The 20,495-nt window shown below is 38.8% G+C and overlaps 1 protein-coding gene across 1 annotated transcript in view; it reads right to left on the bottom strand.

The window, feature by feature from the left end:
* The window catches only part of CAND1 (cullin associated and neddylation dissociated 1), a gene marked incomplete at both ends in the record, with an annotated part of 33,649 nt that extends 15,108 nt beyond the window's left edge, over positions 1-18,541 (bottom strand). The window contains 6 exons of the mRNA XM_084254563.1: positions 685-790; positions 874-1,130; positions 2,322-2,445; positions 3,756-3,910; positions 9,729-9,872; positions 18,474-18,541. Of these exons, the coding sequence (XP_084110689.1) occupies positions 685-790; positions 874-1,130; positions 2,322-2,445; positions 3,756-3,910; positions 9,729-9,872; positions 18,474-18,541 (854 nt within the window). The remainder of the gene's footprint in view (positions 1-684; positions 791-873; positions 1,131-2,321; positions 2,446-3,755; positions 3,911-9,728; positions 9,873-18,473) is intronic.
* Positions 18,542-20,495: the final 1,954 nt, after the last annotated feature.

A 20,495-nucleotide genomic window follows, 5' to 3' on the forward strand; every position in this document is an offset into this window, starting at 1 on the left:
ATTGTATCATCAGGGCTTACCAAAAAAGAAAGGGGATGGGTGGTGGGGGGGGACTTGCTATTCAGCCAGAACAGCCTTCCAGTATATATATACATATATGCAGTTTGTATTAATAGAACCATGATGTCCAAATTGAGAATCACTGTATTAGCCATACCTTCCCCAAGTTCTTTAAGTAACAGTAAGAAACATTTAAAAAACATATTTAAGGGCCTCCCTGGTGGCACAAGGGGTTAAGCACCACACTATGAAGCAATCCACAGACTCTGTACCACAAGTTCGATCTCCAGTTGGCCAGGGAGCAACCCACATGGCGCAGCAGACCTCTCCTGACTCGCCCGCTGCTCCCCTCAGGAGCGTACTTCGGTGGATATGCTTGTTCTGTTCCCCACTGTCTCTGGTGAACCCCTCATTCCCCGCATCTCTATGCATACCCCAGCTCTTGTATGCATAAATAAATCTTAAAAAAATAAAAATAAAAAAAATAGTTGAGAGGATATTCACTTCAAATACCACACAGCCTATCAGTAACTGCTTAGTAAGAATTTAATTAAAACACATCTGAACTCTAAAACTCCATTCAATAAAATAACCCATTTCTCCTCATCTACCTAAATCCTCATCTTAATTATTCTGTTCTTAAGGAAAACTTTTATTTGAAAACTAGAAATCCTAAAAACTTACCTTCTTACAAATGATTCAAAGGCTTGAATGCAGTACTCTCTTAATTCGTCATCATCTACATTACAAAATTTTACCACCAGAGGAATTATCTTCTCAAGGTATTCACCTAAAAAAAGTATATTGGTTCTTACACACCATCATTTTTTTAATTAAAAAAAAAAAATCTTTAAAATACTTAAACCCGCTTACCTATTCTATGACCAGCTTGCCTACTAATAGCAGCAATACATTGTATGTAGGTTCTTGTGGTTGACATGGAATCATTTTTGGACAACTCTGACAACAGATGTTCAATAAGATCTACAAAGACTATATTTCCACAGCTCATAACCAGATGGCCAAGAGCAATAATGGTTCTTTTCCTTACTGCAAGCCTAGGGCTGGTCAACTGGGGAAGTAGACAGGTCAGAATTGAAGGATGAAAATTAACAAGAAGTCCTCCTTGCCTTTAAAAAAAAAGAAGGAGAAAGAAAGAAAACAAATGAAATCAAGATGTCCAAGCACTACTAAAATGTCTGGCCTCTAAACTTAGCTGTCACTAATCCAAACTCAGAATGAAACTAAATTCTGTTTCTACCAATGCAAATGAAAACATGGAGTTTAGTGAATGCAGTTTTGAAATTTGTATCCCTGAAAACAATTATCCTCATTAGGGATTATATTCTTGGAAGTATATTTAAAAAGAGAGAAAAAAAAAAAAAGTATTTTTCTTGACACTTTCCCCCTTCCCAGATCTCTAAATTTACTATATTGATAGCTTTTCCTCTAATACTCCTTTTCGCAACACTCATAATTTCAACTCTCAAGTCCTCCCTCTAATATCTTTTCTCTACACATCTATTAAGTTTCATTGATCATAATTAGAACCCCTATCTTACAAACCATTTCATAGATGCATCTAATAACTCAACAAAAGCCAGGCATCTAGGAGGAGGTGAGTGCTAGTGATCAAGTCACCCAGGATGGCCAAAAACAAACAAACAAAAAAACCACAACTGAATTTTCACTACTCACCAAATTAAGTTACAAATTCCTCACTCTCTCTAATGTGACTCCAATCTAACAGAATGATTTCCATACTTTCTGATTCATTCTATATTCTGGAAAACTATAATACCATGCTTCCCAACTCCAAGACAACTTATGCTGATAGATTCTGAACCTGGGCACACACACTTGTGTCTTACCCATTTTTCAAAATAAGTTGAAACACCACATTTTCCATCACAAACTTTCTTGATCCTTCCATTTTAAAGCCCCAGAGATACTATATTCCCAATTATTATTGAGTCACATCGTGCCTTAGGTTATATACAGTAATTTGTGTTTTTATCTCCTAAAATACAATTTATTTATATGCCAGGATGTTACTACTTCACTCTAACTATAAATATGTACCATAAATTCTATTAATTACTTTTCAAAACTACGAAATACATGCTTACTATCCAACATTACATGGTAAATATAATTAATTCACTTCTCCCCTGATCCTTAACTATACCTATTTATAAAGCAGCCACAATTTAAATATGAATAATTTTGGACCATATTTTACTGTATTCACCCAAAGGGGTTTTCAATAAATGAACATAATATCTGCACTGAAAGTAATAAAAATAATAGGTATAATTTACCTGCTCAACATATCAGCCATAATATCCAATGCTTCTAGCTGAACAGAGACATCCTCCTGCTTTGCTATTGCACTGGTAAGACGTCCAGTAATCTTTTTACATACATTAGCAGCTAAAGCAGAGCCTATATACACAAATATGAAACCAAGTTATTTCAAAGCAAGTATATTAAATTCCACTTTTTAGTCATGGCAGTTACCAAATACTCAACAATTCTAAACTTGATTATGAAACTGACTTTAGAGAACCACCTCAGAAAAACAGATTATTTTGTAACAGGTTTTGCTTTTTCTTCAATAAACTATGTATTAGACACAGTAACCTCAGAAGGGGGTACATGACTTAGAGATAAAATGAATCAGCAGATTACCAGACAACTACTTCTATCCCCTGGTATGAATTTAAGCTAAGGAGTCAGTACAAACACAATGTAAAGATTCCATAATTCCATTACAAAGTAAACTGTGTTCCAGAAGACTCATAAATGAAGGTTATTACTACTTTAAAAGAGACCATGTGGTGAATAACAAGTGAGAGGAAAAATGGAAGACACTGTAAAAGGAAGATTCACAGTGGCTAATGGACTACTTTTTAGAACCAGTATAAGTTACAAACAAGTTTCAATGAAAGGGGGAAAAGTTATCAATGAGACGATTATAAGTAACACACTTCCAAGTTAATGAAATAATTTACTGATATAACTTGTATAAGAAAAATAACATTGGTATCATGTAAGAGAAAAGCATCAGTTTTGGACTAAATAATAGATTTGGATCTTTCACACCCAACCAGGTAATCAAAACTTTGGGTGAGTTAACCAAATCTCTCTGAATTTCGGTTACATCTTCAACAAACTAGACACATTAAGAACTCCCATTATGGCTGATGTAAATAAAATGATATGCATGCATCATCTAACATAACTAGCACAGTGAATGGTTAATAAATATTTGTTAAGGAAATAAAAGTTATATATCCAGCTTACATTATTACCATCTATATTTTTCCATGGGAGAAAAAAAAAAATCTTAGCCCCCTTTTAGATAAGACACTAACTTTTAGCCTGCTGGTGCTAGCCAATAGCTTAGCGGACAAGACCAATTCTAAAATTTACATTACATTACTTCTGTCAGAAGACAAAAGTTAATTTCCTAATTAACTGTAATTCAAAAATATCTTGATTACCAAGTAGTTGTAAAAAGCTCAGTTGTGAAGTTATTTCATGGCTGTCTTAATTATGTTGTTTTATACCATAAACTCTGACGTAATGCAAAATAACTAAAAATAGCCACTCTGAAATAATTCATATTATTGTACAAAGGGTAACTGACTAAAGGGTCTTTAACTCTCCTCTTCCTTGGGAAGGAGAATAAAAGAAGTACATCAAAAATAACTCCATGTAAAAAAGAAATAGAAAAAAGTACACTCACTTACCACTGGAAGCTGGAGGAAGTTCTCCAATTACTGTTTTAAGGCCAATACTTGAAATATCTCGAAGTTGTTCTTTATCAGAAAGCATGTTAGTACAGAGGGTATCTACAATGGTCTCGACTTGGTATTCTTTCACTTTACTCACTAAAGGACCAAGACTGTAATATAAAGAAAAAAAAATTCTAACACACACACACACACAAAACCCCCCAGAATACAAACATTCACATTTCTGCCTAGCAACAATCAATACAAAGTAAATACACCTATTCCATATTTAAATTTTAGAAGCAAAAATTGCTTGCAATAAGCAAACATATCTGTGACACCCAATCACCTATAATCTATATTTTCTATTAGTATTTTATACTATTACAGGTTTGTATGTACACCCACTGGCTGAAGGTAAGTCCTTCCTTTGTGTCCTTCCCATAGAATTTAGCACACAATCCAGTAATGTTTCATTCACGAATATTCATTGAGAAGCCATAGTAGTCAAAACTGTGCTCAGTAAAACAAAGAAAGTATGGTCCCTAGCTCCAAAACTTTGCCATCTTGTTGGTGGGTAAACAACTCACATTAACTACTTGAGAAATTAATTTAAGGCATTCATAACTTTTAAATTCAATGTTAGAATTTATAGGACAGGATATTGCACCTAAGACATTTTAGGTACTGAATTTTGATGGGATATAGTTAGCAAACAAGAGCATGTCAAATGGAAAAATCAGACTAGAATGAGTTGAATACATAAAGAATGAGGAATGAAAAGAATCACTTGACGCAAAAAGCAGATAAAAACCACACGAGAGAAGACAGGCTCCTAGGCTATTACGGAGACCCTTCAAAGTCAGGCCAGTGTGCTTAGGTAAAAGAATCAATGTGTATTTTTCAAGCGTAAGTGACACGATGAAAACTTGCTCAGATCAATGTTTCACACAGAAATGTTCAATAAACACTGACTGCCTGACTAGAGAAATAGAAGCAAGTGCACTTTGGGTACTCTAGAGAAGGAAAGAAAAATAAACAGAAAGGTTGGAGAAATCCAAGAACAGTCTAATACAAAATGTCAGTGACAAGAGAGACATGACATATATGTGAGAGACATGTGAAATAACAAAAATTGGGAATGAAAATATATTCCAAAAATCAAAGTTCTAATTCTACCTTCCAATGACAAAATAGCTTTGTTGCAATAAGCCTCCCACAATTAAAAACTCTTTTAGAAAATAGCAATCTGAATGATAAAACTAAAGCAGATGAAGAAAAAGTCCACCTAAGAATTCTATTTACAGTGCAATGACCCTTTAAAAAAGATAAATTCAGATAAAAGCTGAGAGAATATATCATCACCAGACCTATACCACAAGAATTGCCAAAGGCAATTCTTTAGGTTAAAGGATAATTAAACCAGATGGTTTAATATTGAATTCACCAAAAGGAATAAAGATGACCAGAAATGATTGTGTATATATAAAGATTGTACTTCTTTCTTCACACTATAATGCGTTCATACACAAAAATATGTATTAAAAAAGCACAAAAGACAGAAAGATGGCAAATGTCACTACCAAGGTTTATATTATTTATATCAAGTGGTATAATATTAACTCTTCATAGACTGTGATAAATTTAAATAAATTTACAATCCCTAAGAGGGACAATTTAGAAAATAATACAGAGAGACCTATCTAAAAAGACAATAGAGAAGATCAAAATGAAGTATTATGAAAATGATTCCCAACTTTTGGGTTCTGGAACCTTCTCAATGCTTTAATAATCAACAAAGAGGCAGTTTGAGCACTCTCCATGTCTCCTTCAGTGTGGAAGGATATCCATGTTGAGGGGAATATGCTTTAAGGAAAAATCTCAGATTGGAGGCCTTCTGGCCAAGCACTTGCAATTTCATATTGTTGGAACATTCACTGTATCCCCCGGGGGTTGCAGTTTTCTATTAGGTTTGCCTTGGTTGAACCAAGAAAGAAGGCAAACAGATTTCTACAGAAACTATGATTCCAAGAAAGATTTTTGAGGAGTCAAGAAAGGTTATCTTTCAAAATGCAAAGTGATCTTGAAATATAAAGGATTTCTTTGGCTTGACTTCCATGGATGTTTGTCACTGAACTAGAAATCATGAATATTTGAGCTAAGCAATAGTTTCTCTTGAGGGGTGTGGGGGAGAGGAGAGAATCAATGAATAAACCTTTTCTTTATGTAAGTTGTATCTGTCAATGTTTTACCATATTAAAAATTAAAGGTAACAATAAACCTATTATAAGTTAACATAGTTAACATTGTTTACAAAAATAACCAGTCTCCCAAGAAAGTGAGTAACATTAGTTTTATGTTATGCAAATTCATGCTTGGACTTAGCATAACTGGATTCTTAAATCTGCATTGAATCTGTTGTGGTATCACTGTAATGTAGCCTCTAGGAAATTATACTCTGCACTTGTAAAATAGTAAGGGTAATAACTTAACCCTTTGCACTCCGCTGTCCCCTCTCAAGGAAGGAACATTGGTAGCCAATGTCCAGAATGGTTCGGAGTGCAAAGGGTTAAAAGTAACATTTTAGTATATTATTCATAGTAGTTTCAAAACTGTAAGGATCACAGATGTCCCAGGGGCCATGACTTAAACTTTGAAAAATGCTACATAAAACATAAATCCAAAAGACAAGAAAAACCTTCAACAACAAAACACATACAACAAATTGAAAAAAAAAAAAGAAAAAAAGCACATCTAAATGCAATCATATCAATAGTTATAATAAGGACCAATGAATTAAATATTACTGAAGGGCAGAAACCATATAAAATTAAAGAAAAAACAGTACCTCTTGTTTACCAGAAAAAAATGTAAAAGACAGATAAAATTGAAAAAGGAAAAGAAACTTCAAACTAAAAATGTTGGTGTAGCTCTATTAACTTAAAAGTATATATTGGGGGCCTCCCCTGGTGGCGCAGGCAGTTGAGAACCGCGCTATGAAGCTGTCCGCAGCCTCTGCAGCGCCGGTTCCATCCCGGCCAGCCAAGGGTCCCACATGTTGCGGCAGATCTCTCCTGTCTTGCCCGCTGCTCCCCTCAGCAGTGTATTTCGTCGGTCTGCCTGTTCTGTTCCCTGCTCTGGCTCTGGTGAATTCTTTCACCCTCCCGCGCTTCTGACTGTACCCAGTGCTTGCATAAATGAATGAATGAATGAATGAATCTTTAAAAAAAGGGGGGGGGGGAAACATTAGCAAGACATAGTTGTAAATGTGTATGCACCTAGTTTTACAGCTTTAAAATACATAAAGCGGGGCCTCCCCGGTGGCGCAGCGGTTGAGCGCTGGGTTGCGAAGCTGCCCGCAGCCTCTGCAGCGCCAGTTCCATCCCCGGCTGCTCCCAGGCCACCAGAGGGTCCCACATGGCGCGCAGACCTCTCCTGCCGCCCCCGCTCCCCTCAGCAGTGTACTTCGGTCCTTCTGCCTGCTCTGCTCCCCGCTCTGGCTCTGGTGAATGCTCTCACTCTCCCACGATTCTGACTATACCCAGTGCTCGTATAAATAAATAAATAAATCTTTAAAATAAAATACATAAAGCAAAAACTGATATTATTTTAAATATGTATTTATGCATACAAGAACTGGGGTATAGGCCAGAGGTGTGGGGGGTGAGAGGATTCACCAGAGAAAGAGTGGGAAACAAAACAGGCAGATGAACTGAAATACATTGCTGAAGGCAGCAGTGGGCAAGCCAGGAGAGGTCTGCTGCACCAGGTGGGCAGTTCCTTGGCCGGGGATCTAACTCATGCTGCAGTGGCTGCAGATAGCTTCGGAGGTTGCGTCTTAACCCCTTGAGCCACCAGGGAGGCCCCCAAAATTGATATTATTAAAGCCAAAAATAGGTAAAATGGCAATTATCACTGCATTTTTCTGTAAATCAATGTTGAATCTTATCAGTGCCTTGACAAGAAACCAGTTTTTTCACCTGACTTATTAACATGATGAAGTAAATATATTAATAAAGCATGAAACATGAAACTGCCCTTATACTCTTGGAATGAACCCCATTTAGTCATGGTATATAACACGTACTGCATTTTATTTTGAACATTTAAATGAAACTGGTCTGTAGCTTTGATTGGTGTGTGTGTGTGTGATCTTTAGTTAAGATTAGTTATCAGTATTTGATTTAAATACAAGACTGGAAAGTTTTCATACTTGTCTGGAATAATACTAGAACTATCTGTACTGAAATTATCTGTTCTTTGAGGTTTCAAAGAATTGGGAAAATTTCTGGGCTTAAGTTTCTTTCGGATGAAGAGTTCTTTGACAACTTCCCCAGGTACTTAGTAGTTTATCTAACTACTGGGATTTTCCCTTTTCCAAGAATTAACTCTTGGTCTTCATCTCCTACTAGATTATTTATTTATATTGCAATTCTGTTGTAATTTTCTGGAAATACATCATTTCTTTTCTAAAACGGTTAATTCTAAATATAAAAAGATCATCAAAAGATCAGATTTCTCGTAAATAAAGACCTGTGTACCTCTTAATTCTCAATCTGGGAAAAAGATTACATTTTATTTCTATTCTTAAATGGTAATCAGCATATATTTTGAACAAAACCTAATTTTAATGTTTATATCAAAAGAAAAAATTAAAAGACAAAAAGTATGTTCAAAGTAAAATCATAGACTTATTTACAATATCCTACAATTTATCATTTTTTGAAGGCTCATTTTATTTAAACTTGCACACATCCCAAGTTAACGAAATTCATACTCCCTGTTTAGTAATTCTATGCTAACCAATGACATCTCATGTTTCCTTGCTCTCACAGCAGGTATGTAAAAGCTTAGCCTAAAACAAATTTAAAACCTTTATAAGCAAATGCAACAGAAGAAAAATAATGAAACAATGCTTTATTTAAATTAATATTAAATGTTATATGATATACAAAATGACATAAAATACCATAATTTATCTTAAAAGGCTACATTTACTAATAACTTAATATGTAAATTGTTAAGAGTTTCTAAAATTTGGTATGCATAAATTCATTATTGTTGGAGTTTACTACGAACTTGAATGCTATACCTTATTACTAAAAAAAAAATGTCCAACTTCGGTATCTGCCTAACAAGATGCTCCTACTACACTGTGCACACAAGGATAATTTGAATTCCATTAACTTTAGGAGTTTTTCTAACTATTGTTTCATCAGTGTTGATGTATATTAACTATGCTTGTAAGTGCTGCTATTCTTTATCAAATTTTCTTACTTTTACTTCCTTCTATCATTTGTTTTAACTCCCACCATCCCACTCTGAAATATAGATATTATTATTATATTAGAGACTTGTAGGCCTTTTAACTTAGCTGAAATATTAGACTATACTCAAGTGAGAGAACCAGTCTTTCTGGACTTTCCTACCGTGCTTCACAAGAACTAAAATGCCACATTTAGTCAATATAAAAACTATGTGGGCATCCCCTGGTGGCACAGGCGGTTGAGCATAGTGCTGTGAAGCTGTCTGCAGCCTCTGCAGTGCTGGTTTGATCCCCGCTGGCTGGCGAGGGTCCCACGTGGCATGGTAGACCTCTCCTGTCTCGCCCGCTGCTCCCCTCAGCAGTATAGTTCTCATCAGTCTGCCTGTTCTGCAGTGTATTTCATTAGTCTGCCTGTTCTGTTCCCTGCTCTGTTTCTGGTGAATCCTCTCACCCTCCCACGCATCTGGCCTGTGCCCCGGTTCTTGTATGTATGTATGTGTGTGTGTGCGTGTATGTATGTATAAATAAATAGATAAAACTTAAAAAAAAAAAAAAAACAAACCCTGTATGTACCAAGCACAAAAACTAAACATTCATCAGTCACCTACAAATTCTAATGGATAACTCCAGAAAATCACAGGACAAGACTGAAAAATCTGCCAATGATTACACCAAGTTTTTAAAAAGGGTTCGATGCAGATAGGGAGCAAATAGCAACTTACCATTTGACGGCTAAGTTTTGTACCTCTCCATTTTTATCTTCCAGTAACTTCAAAATCATTTTCACTACTTTTCTTTCACTATCATCATCCAACTTGATGGAATCTTTCTGAAGTTCTGTCATCAAATCATTTGTAGCCATAAACCTGTCAAAAATTTAAATTTGTTGATAAATTAAAAAAAAAATGTAAGCATTAATGTAAAAGATAATTTTCAAATCCAGTGCTAGCATTCATTTTTTCTCTGACCTGAAATACTTTTAAATAAGGTTTCATTACCCAAAATTATCTTCCCCAAGTTAATTTTTATTTCAAATTTACCAACAGAACCTAGAATATTCTTTCATTCTAATTAATTGCATCACTGGTTTTAGAGGGAGAACATCCCCACCTTTTTTCTTTGTGTATGATTTGAATTTTATGTAGGAAACCTAACTATGAACATTCAAAACACCTAATAATGTGTGTTGGACTGAGGGGCCCACTCACATATTATAAATTACTGAGAAACTTTCAAAAACAAATTCTCATCTCCACCCAACTCCCACCACTAAGAATCAGCTATTTTTTCAAAATGATAAAGAAGAGATTCTAGAAGGTTGTTCCACCTGACGAGTCTTCTCCACTTAAGAATCATTGTTAAAGGATGGTTTAATACTAAATAACTTGAGAAAAAAACCAGAATGACCAACTGTTTGATCTTAGCTTTAAATGAAAGGGTCCACGGCCTTCCTGGTGGCCTAGGGGTTAAGTCTCAATGCTATCACCCAAATGGACCACCATGAAGGCCTGAGTTCGATCCCCAGCCAGGGAGTTGACCCACATAAGGGCAGCATACCTCTCCTGTCTCATCCATTGCTCCCCTCAGCAGTGTATTTCAGTGAATTCGCCTGTTCTGCTGCCCAATCTGTCTGATGAATCCTCTCATCCCCACCCCACCCCACCCCTGGACTACAACTCAGTTCTCCTATGCCAAAAAATAAACAATTGAAGTGAAAGGGTCCAAAGGGAGATGAAAATAAGATAAACAGACTCGTTTCTTCTCATATACCTCATCATATAGTTCATTGTTTTAAAAGTAACTGCTCAGAATATTCGCACACTGAAATAAAGTTCCTAAACCTGTTTAAAGATCAAGTAAATTTCCCTCTAATTTTTTGGATTTCCTTCACTGAAATAATCAAATTGAAATAAGAATTACCTAATGCTTTTTTAAAAATTTGAACCAGACCCAATTTTAGCAAAAATTTAGTATTTTGTTATATACAGAAATGTCAAAATCCACGCTCCAATCAAATAAAAAACCCACAACTACTAGATCTGAAATGATAAAAATCTATGCAGATAGTGTGGCAACACAGGCAAAAACCGTGAGGGCCTCCAGATCTGCCAGATGTGAAGGGCACACTAATAACATCACCCTGGCCTGCTTCATCAATGCCTGGGACGCAGGGCTCCTTCTGGCACACCACAAGGGCAAATTCAGATGACAGCAGCTGTACTGTCTGTCTCCAGCACACTGAGATCCATGCCACACTGGTCACCACAGTCCATCACAGGAATGAGGTGTGCAAACACTCCAGAACCACAGATTTCTTGAATGACATGGCTATTATACATTCCCAGTTGAGGTTGAATAACCTCAGCCTTTTTGTCTCATCTCTCACACTATAAACAAGTGTCCTCTTCTCCATCTCTGCCATGTCTCTTGCACATCTGTGTTTTTTGTTGATAATTTTTCTGGTTTTTAAAAAAAGATTTATGCATACAAGAGCTGGGGTACAGGCCAGAGATGCGGGTGGGTGTGTGAGAGAAAAGGGGCAGGGGAGGGAGGGAGAGAGGATTCACCAGAGACAGTGTGGGGAACAGAACAGGCAGATTGACCGAAGTACACTGCTGAGGGGAGCAGTGGGAGAGTCAGGAGAGGTCTGCTGCATCATGTGGGTTGCTCCCTTGCTGGCTGGAGATTGAACTTGTGCTACAGAGGCTGTGGATTGTTTCCTAGTGGGGTGCTTACCCCCTTGCGCCACCAGAGGACCCTAATTTTGCTGTTTAAAATGACTCACAAATGTGTGAAGTGCTGCCTAGTGTTCCTAAGTACAAGAAGGCCATGACATGTCTTACAGAAAAAAAATGTACTAGATAAGCTTCATTCAGGCATGAGTTACTGCAACTTGGGCTGTGAACCCAATGTTAATGAACCAACAACATATATGAAATATGGCGCCTTTAAACAGAAACAAACATAAAACAAAGTTATGAAATGATCAACTGATGAAAATGCTACAATTAAAGGCTCACAGGAATTTACCTTCTCTCCCCTAGAAGCATAGTTCAGTATCCCTAATCAGTGGTAACTTTATAGAACATAACTGCTACAAAATGAAAATCAACACTATTTGCGACTTGCAAGGTTAAAAATCAACAGATCTTTTAGATGAATTAGCTATGGTGATGGTAAAGAATGAGTTAGGAAACGAACAAAGTAGAGGAAGGAAAGTCACAGGATTTGAATGTTATAGTCAGTTATGTATCTTTGTTCAGTCTTAGTGTTAATGCGTAGCCACTGGCACATAAGAAGGTTCAACCACTCATCTTATGTAACAGGAGAAAGGAATAATAAGCCTGGTTCAACTAAAGATTACATTGGATGACCCCCACTCTTCTAATCTTAATCAACAAAGTTTCAACAATACTGAAATTGAACAAATTGAACAATATTGAAAATGAATTAATGTCCTACAGCTCAACTTCATCTGTCCTTAACCAAAACAGAGGACTGGGAAAGGGGAAAAAAAAAAAAAAAAAAAAAAAACCAGCAACCCCTGCAATCCAGAAACTGATCTAAGGTTCATACTCTAAGGCTCACTACTACTATAAACTGATGTGATGTTTACAGCTAAAGTGAACTGTTTTCGTCTATATAAACAACCTCACAGAGCATCCCTTCAGACACATTCATTTAGCAACACAAAATACCAAACATCCTCCTCTCTAAGAAAATGAGTGACTACTACTAATTTACCAGTTTTCCTCCTTAGTTTCTCCTCCCTATAACAGTTAAGATGTCGAATGATAGGCTCACCCCACTATATGACAATATCCAAACTATAGCCAATCTCTACTTCCTTATACCCTTGCCAAAATTAAAATAGGCCCTAACATTCTCCTACTAAGAAATTCCATAGAGGTCACACTTACTGTAATGGTAATAAACCCAATCTAAGTCAAGGATAACTACACAAGAGAATTACAAGTAGTAGTCAACAGTGCTCACAGACCAAATTTAGGAGCAAAAATACTCATTAAATTAATTAAATGGATATTGTTAGGGATTGGGGGAAGTAATTCAATGATCTTAGAATTTCAATAATGAGTTTAGGTGGGCAACAGCCAAGAAGTTTATCTTTTAGTTAATGGGAATCAGTGGGGAAGGCAATGATCAGTTGTGATATTTAGAAATAAAATTCTAATCGGAGAGTTAACAGACTTGGATTGAAGAGGCCAGAGAGAGGGACTACCAATTTGAGTACTACTCATCAGGAGACCAAAGAGAGAAAGACAGAAGGGTTACATCAAAGTTTTCCAACTGGGTCTTTTTGCAGACGATAATGTAAAAGGACAAAATAAAATTTAGAAAAAGCTTAGGTGCGAGAGCAGGGAGTTAATGTGTTAACTTTCAGACTCCTACGGGGTGTCAAGTAGATATAACCTACAGGCAGCGCCATCTCATTCACCTACTCAGCAAGCATTGAGGGGAGGAGGATGCCATCATTAAGAACTATACCAGACTGCAAATAGTTACAAATGTGAGACAGTTATACCATGGATCTTAAACACCTGACTGGCTCTACTGGGCTGAAAGGGAAAGGTAAAGTTATTCAGCTTTAGTAAATCCAATGTAGAGAAGCAGAGATAATGGTAGAAATGGGTAATTTGTACTGCTGAGATGAGTAATTCACCACAACCATTCCCCTCATATACAAACATAGGTTTACCCTTGTTTCTAACAGAAGTTCTAAATATGAACCAACTCCATTACCCAGTGAACCAACTATTTTTCAAAGATGCTGCATACACACAACTGCTATCTCACTTTTTTCTTCATTTATCCCCTTATGAATTAAGTTGGGTAAGTCTTAAAATTGTTCATATGAATAGAATTTTTAGTCCTCTTCTTTCCAGTTTCAACAAAGTTCCTCTCTTTTTCAGTAGCGAGCCCTAATCATCACTCATAGTCAGAATTAGCACTATACCTGTATCAAGAAAAATAACAAAAGTGAAATCAATTACTGCTATCAAGCTGCAAAGCACTTCTATTGCACAAGTAATCATAACTTCAATTAGTATTCCCTGTTACATTAATGGAAATACTGAATTGATACTTTCAGCAATGTTAAAGGATCTACAAGGTACTTTCAGCTATAAAAACCCATGACCCACAATAAGCCTGAAATTTTTGGGCCTCCCCAGTGGCGCAGCGATTGAGCGCTGGGTTGCGAAGCTGCCTGCAGCCTCTGCAGTGCTGGTTCCATCCCCAGCCGCCAGGCGAGGGTCCCACAAGGCACGCAGATCTCTCCTGCCGCCCACTGCTTCCCTCAGCAGTGTTCTTCGGTCCTTCTGCCTGTTCTGCTCCCCGCTCTGGCTCTGGTGAATTCTCTCACCCTCCTGCACTTCTGACTGTACCCAGTGCTTGTATAAATAAACAAACAAATATTTTTTTAAAAGCCTGAAATTTTTACTAGCATTGTAAACAATTTACAAAAGAAAATACCTTCCAATAGCCAAAATACATAAATATAGTAATATAAACCACTATCAAGCTAGGAGATTCCGAAATGCTAAGATTAAATCAAATGGTATTTTAAAAAAGAATGGTAGATTTTACAATGGTTTCTTTTTTAAAGAAACTTCCCCAAATCCTCACAAGTTTTTTTCTTAATTCTGAACTAAATGCCAATCCAAATAATAGCAACATCTACTGAGAATTCACATGACCAAAGCACTAGACAGAGAATTCAGCTCAGTAAGCTCCCAACTCTCAAGGAATTCCCTGAATAATATTCAACTCCAGCTCCAGTCAACATTATCTACCCCTCTTCTCCCCCAATAGTTTTGTATGTTAAGCTTTCATACTTGTACTACTCATTTTTTCCTACCTAGAATATTAAGATCTAGCACATCACTCCATGTACTTGAATTTCCATACATTCATCTGCTCTGCCACTGTGGCTAGATAACTGAACACTGCCTTAGGCTATTTATCTTTTTACAACAGTGTCTTAGCCATTCCAAGAACATGCAGATTTACTGAAGACAAGCATTAGATCTCAAACTTGTCGTATTCTTCCCCAAGGAATGATTAAAAGTGTCTTCTAACACAAAATTTCAAAAGCCTAACTTTAGAGGAAACTGAGAGTTAAGATCTTATGCTTAAGGTTCCCAAGTCAAAACTCCACAGAAGAATACAGTTAACAGTTCCAGAGGTATCTAGAAATCCCAAATCCACTACTGTCTCATGGATCTTGGGCAAGTGCTTTAACATCCACACACCTGTTTCTTCAGCCACAACAGAGATAAGGAATCTCCAAGTTACCAGAATCATATAACCAATAGGATCCTATATGTATAAAGTCTACAGGAAGCATTACTATTATGTACATAGATAAAACAGCAATTTTTTTCATTGGCTCTGAATTACATGGGAGTATTTTAACTCAGCTGGTGAAGCATGTGAAAATAAAGGCAATGGCATAACCTCACTCATTACCTCAACCCAATGAAGTCAATATTCATATTCATAAATGGAGTATTCACATGGCTCATGCTTACTAGCTTTTACTCTGATATCTACAGAAATCATGTACCTACTAAAACAAAATCTTAATATCCCACCTATAAATACAGAATACTAAAACATGGAAAAGGGTTATTATTTTTTTTCCAATAAATTATGTCTGTGATAAAAGTTTTACAAAAGAAATTTCTTAAAACGTTGATATCCCAAAACATTAACGCCTGCAACACATTATCTTCTTTTCATTAACAGACTGTGGTTACACGAAGGTCTAAAATTTCAGATCTTTAGGGGACCTTTTGTAATCACCAATGTCTAATTCTCTATACAGTGAAAATTTAATCCCTAATTAAATAGTCTGCCCAACATACACAGTTCACAATCCTCAAGACAAGAACCCAAGTCTTGTGACTAGCAGATCATATTTTTTTGGAGTTTACCATGAGAAGAATAAAATTTATTTCTTATATGTTAGATACTCTATGTTAATTAACTTTGCCCTCAAGATCCTTCTGATACTAGGTATTTTACATGCAACACAAATTTTGATAGTTACAACAAAATTAAAATTTCTAATGAAAAACTAGAAAGCATAATTTTAAAATAGAACACACATGCAAATAAATGCCTGTAGCAAAAATATACAGAGCAATCTAAAAATACTTCAAATGCTATTTTAATTAATCTCTTATATGTAATTTAATATAGTTAGTTTAGTTGCAAAGACTTTGGCTAGAGAATATTCCATATTTTTTAAATGATTAATAAAATGATCTTAATGCCAAATCCTGGAAGTCATTTATTGGTCCTAAATATCTTCTGTAATATTCACCAGCTATTAGAAATATATCATTATTACACTTTTAGGGGAGTTAACTAATCCTCCAAGAAATGTTTTGATTTATTCTGTCCAAATTAGTAGATAATCCTTATCAAGTGCAACACTAACCATAGCTGAAGGTCAGAACATTATTTCTTTAAAAACCCCAAGCATGTATACATCTTTCCCTTACAAGCAACTGAAGGCATCTTGAGTCAATACTCGCAGAAGATGCGTTATCACCTGGCTTGATTTTGTTATCTAAACATATCATCCATACATAAGTCTAACTAGTTGAACAAAACTATATATTATATTATAGAGAAATTGAGACCGAAATTGATTCAATCAGAACGAAATTTAGCATTTATAGAAACGAGCCAAAATGAGAGAAATAGGGGAGAAATCACACACATAGAGCTGAAATTTTTATATATGTTTGATTCCAATATTTATTTAAATTTCAAAGCTTGAATTGGGTGGTGAGCTAGGCTCACCACTATACCACCCAACGCCTGACATTAGAGGTTTGAATTGGAAGCAAAACTCCAGAGATTATTAAAATAGCATTCTGTTTACCAAATAACAAAATAACTATTATTTCTTCCAATAATCTTGATTTTGGTCCTAGAAGCATACAAACCTAAAATACCAAAATACCCAAAACAAACATGTCTTCCAAAATGTCTCAACAGGAAAATCATTACTAACAGCAACCTGGATTTTAAAAGTTTCAATGTAATACTTCAAAAATTCCTTAGGTTGGAAAACTTCCTAAAAATCATTTTTGGTTTTGAAGCCACAAAACCGAAACTATTTTATTGGCCGTTTCCACATGCCAACACACCAATTTAATTAGGAACACAATTATTATATTTTTCATGCTTGTCCATTCACAAATCGTACAACTTCTTCCCAGTTCATAAGATTTGGACGAATTTTCAGGTGATAGAGCGTATTATTCTATTCATACCCTCACCCCCCAAAAAAGAAAAAGATCTTGAGTCGTAATTTTAAAAATTATTTGCTCTTTCCTTTAAAACGCGCACAAATTACAGCCGCTAAATCTTAAGAGGAGAAACCTTAAGTATCAAAAAAATGACGAGATTGTTAATATCCGGAGCTTTTTAAAATTCTGTGATGGGATAGCAGGCGGGAAAAAAAAATGTTAACTACTGGGATGCAAAAAAAATTAAAAAAAAGGGGGGGGAGGAGATAAACCTGTGAAAACATAACTCCTCAATGTACATTATTACCAAGGCTGGGAACAGACAGTACAACCTTTGCAACAGAACAGCTATAATAGAGCTTCGCCTTCACCACGGCGATATTAGAAAACGCCTTCTTGGAAGAAGATCCATTTACTCGCTACACTTCCCCGCTGAAAGTTTAGCAAGTCACATTTCTGGCAGTAATTCTGCATAAAAGGATGTGAGAACGAAACCCAGAATTCCCTACTTCGGGTTTACCTGACAAGGGAAAACGGGCCGAGACGCTGGCGGGAAAACCCTGTGGAAGTCAAGTTTCTCCGGTCCTGGGCTCCCCCTCCCCCTTCAGTAGAGAAATAATCCAAAGAAAAAGTTGAGAACCCGGCCCGCCAGGAGCCCGGGGCACCCACCGCGCGCAAGCCGGGCGCGCCTAGGCCCACTCGCATCGGCGAGGACGGCGGCGGGAGCCGGGTCCCGCGGTGGGCAGCACCCCGGCCCCGCGCACCCGGCGGCCTACCGCCTCCAGCGGGCAGCGGGCAGGGTAGGCCCGGCCTCCGGGCTCCCAAGCCCAGAACGACTCCCTTTCCCACCCGGGCTGCGCTCGCCCCTCCACGCTACCTGCCTCTCGAAAATCACATCCCGGGGCCGGGGTGCTGGGGGGAGGGCGCCAGGGAATGCAGTCGGGGCGTCTGGGGACGCAGAAAGAAGGGGCCCGGGGCCACAGGCGGGCAACGGCCTAGAGGAGAGGCAGGGGGTGGGGGGGCCGGGGCCTGCAGCGACCAGCGAGCGGGGCGGTGGGCTGGAGCCCTCCGGAGAGCGGAAAAACAGGTTAAGGCCAAAGGGGTGGGGCAAGGCCTGCGTGAGGGCCAGAGCCGCGGCTGGGGAACCCTGAGGTGAGTTTAGGGTCGAATTTTGGGTCTCACCTAAAATCCTTGTCGCTGGATGTCATTTTTTCCAGCAAATTGGAAATATGGTACGAGGCGCTCGCCATGTTGACGGCCTGGATCCCGCCCGCTGGCGCTGCTGGCCGCTGCCGCTGCTGCTGGGGCTCCTCCTCTCGCTCGCGGCTGCTCCCGCTTCCAGGGTCGCAGCGCGACGCCGACGCCGACTAGGGAGGCGCCTCCTCCGGCTGCCCCCTCCCCGGCGAGGCGTGGGCCTGTCCCGGGGGAAGCAGAGGTTACGGGGCCGGCCTAACGACGGCGCTGCTCGCTGGAGAAGGAGCTCATGGGCGGCGAGGGGGACAGGAGGGCCTTTCCGGGAAGCCAGACACTTCCACTCGGGCACGTCGCGCTCCCACTCCCTCCGCACTCGCTCCCCAGGGCAAGAGGCCAAAACCCGCCTCCTTCACTCCCGGAGCGAGGGCGGGAGACGCGGGACGCTCCGGAAAGCTGAGGTCAGGGTTCACGGAGGGCTCCCCACGCACGCGGTGGAGACGCTAGTTACAGAGCAATTCTGTTGGCTGAGGCGTGTGTCAGTCTGCAGGGGACCCGCCTCTCAGCAGGCATGACAACGACCAAATGGGGCTGTTCTCGCGAGACTCAAAAGCGACGGTTAAGTGCCGGGGGAGGGGTCTCTGTGGAACAAGCGTGCCTTCATCTGAAAATGACTTGATTTTGTCTTGTATGACAGTAAGAGAAAAAGATGACCGTTTCTAAGGTATAGAAGGCCTGGGGATATTGCCAATGAAGGGGTGAGCCCGGGGATCAACAAAAGCATTGTTAGAAGGGGCTTTCGTTTTCGAATCGACGCATGGCCTACATTGCCTTAACCATGATGGTGGAAATTGCCACGTGAAAACCACAAATCCCAGAATTCCGCGGGAGTGGTACACTATCGGCCTGTGATTGGCCGAAGGAACTTGTAGCTTCCTCATTGGCTCCCGTGGGATGCGTGAATGCTGGGATTTGCAGTGTGGCCAGACGACCGTGGCGGATAAAAGCTTTACAGTACCGCGCCCTTCGTTCCTGCAGCGGTTTCGAATTTCCTCCCACAGCTGCTTTTACTGTTGTAGGATGTCTGCAGAGCGAGGCGGCTGCGGTCTGGGCAGGCGCATTACGTACCCGTTGGTGTTCTTGGCTGGGGGCCTAGAGTAGTGACTTCCTAGTATTACCTGTGTACCCTCATCCTCAGTGGCAGCTGAGCCCCAGTTGGGCACCCTCCGTCTGTGCACTGAAGAACCAGCAAAAGGACCATAGTTGATACTAATGGGCCAACGATAGATGATCTAGTGAGAGTCTATTCGTTTTGTTCAGAATAGCTTGAAGACCCTTCTATTCATCTTTTGTAATCTCGATAATCCGGCAGCTGTGTGTTTTTATTCCTTGACATACCCACACAACAATCGGAGATTAGATACCAAATAGATCGTTTCGGTATCCATATGTTTATTTGCTTTTAATTGGAATTAGCTAACTGACTTTTCTAAAAGAAAAAAAGAAAGAGCCCAGACAGGAGACATGGAAAAATAAATCTCCAATCGGTGCGCCTGTTGAACAATAATAGTAATCAAAACTTTAAATAGCTCCTTTCTTCCAAGTATCAATACCTTCAGTTTCTCTATCGACCATTCCTATAGTCCCCAAAAGCTTTTGAGTGTCTTCTGAAAGGCTCTGTCTGTCATTATGTTACAGGGTGGTCCCCTGAAAATGGGGAGGTTTCAGGTTCCTTGCCCTAACTAAGAAAGGGTGGAGCTGAGCAGCAAGGAGGAAGCTCGAGAAGATAGTGGGAGAAGGAAGGAACAAGGGTGGAGAGCAAGAAGGAGACCTGGAGGAGGCACTTGGAGCAGAAAGACATGTAAAGAAGATGCACTTGCTTCTTGGTCTTGGACTGGTTAAAACATATGGGTAAGACTAGTGGAGAGGTTAACAATGGCAGCTTTTATCTTGATTTTGATTTAGCTCTTCCTTACAGCCTTGTGTGGCCATTTCCTGTGAGTCCCCACCAGA

Source organism: Talpa europaea, assembly GCF_964194135.1.
Source record: "Talpa europaea genome assembly, chromosome: 15".
Taxonomy (NCBI): Eukaryota; Metazoa; Chordata; class Mammalia; order Eulipotyphla; family Talpidae; genus Talpa; species Talpa europaea.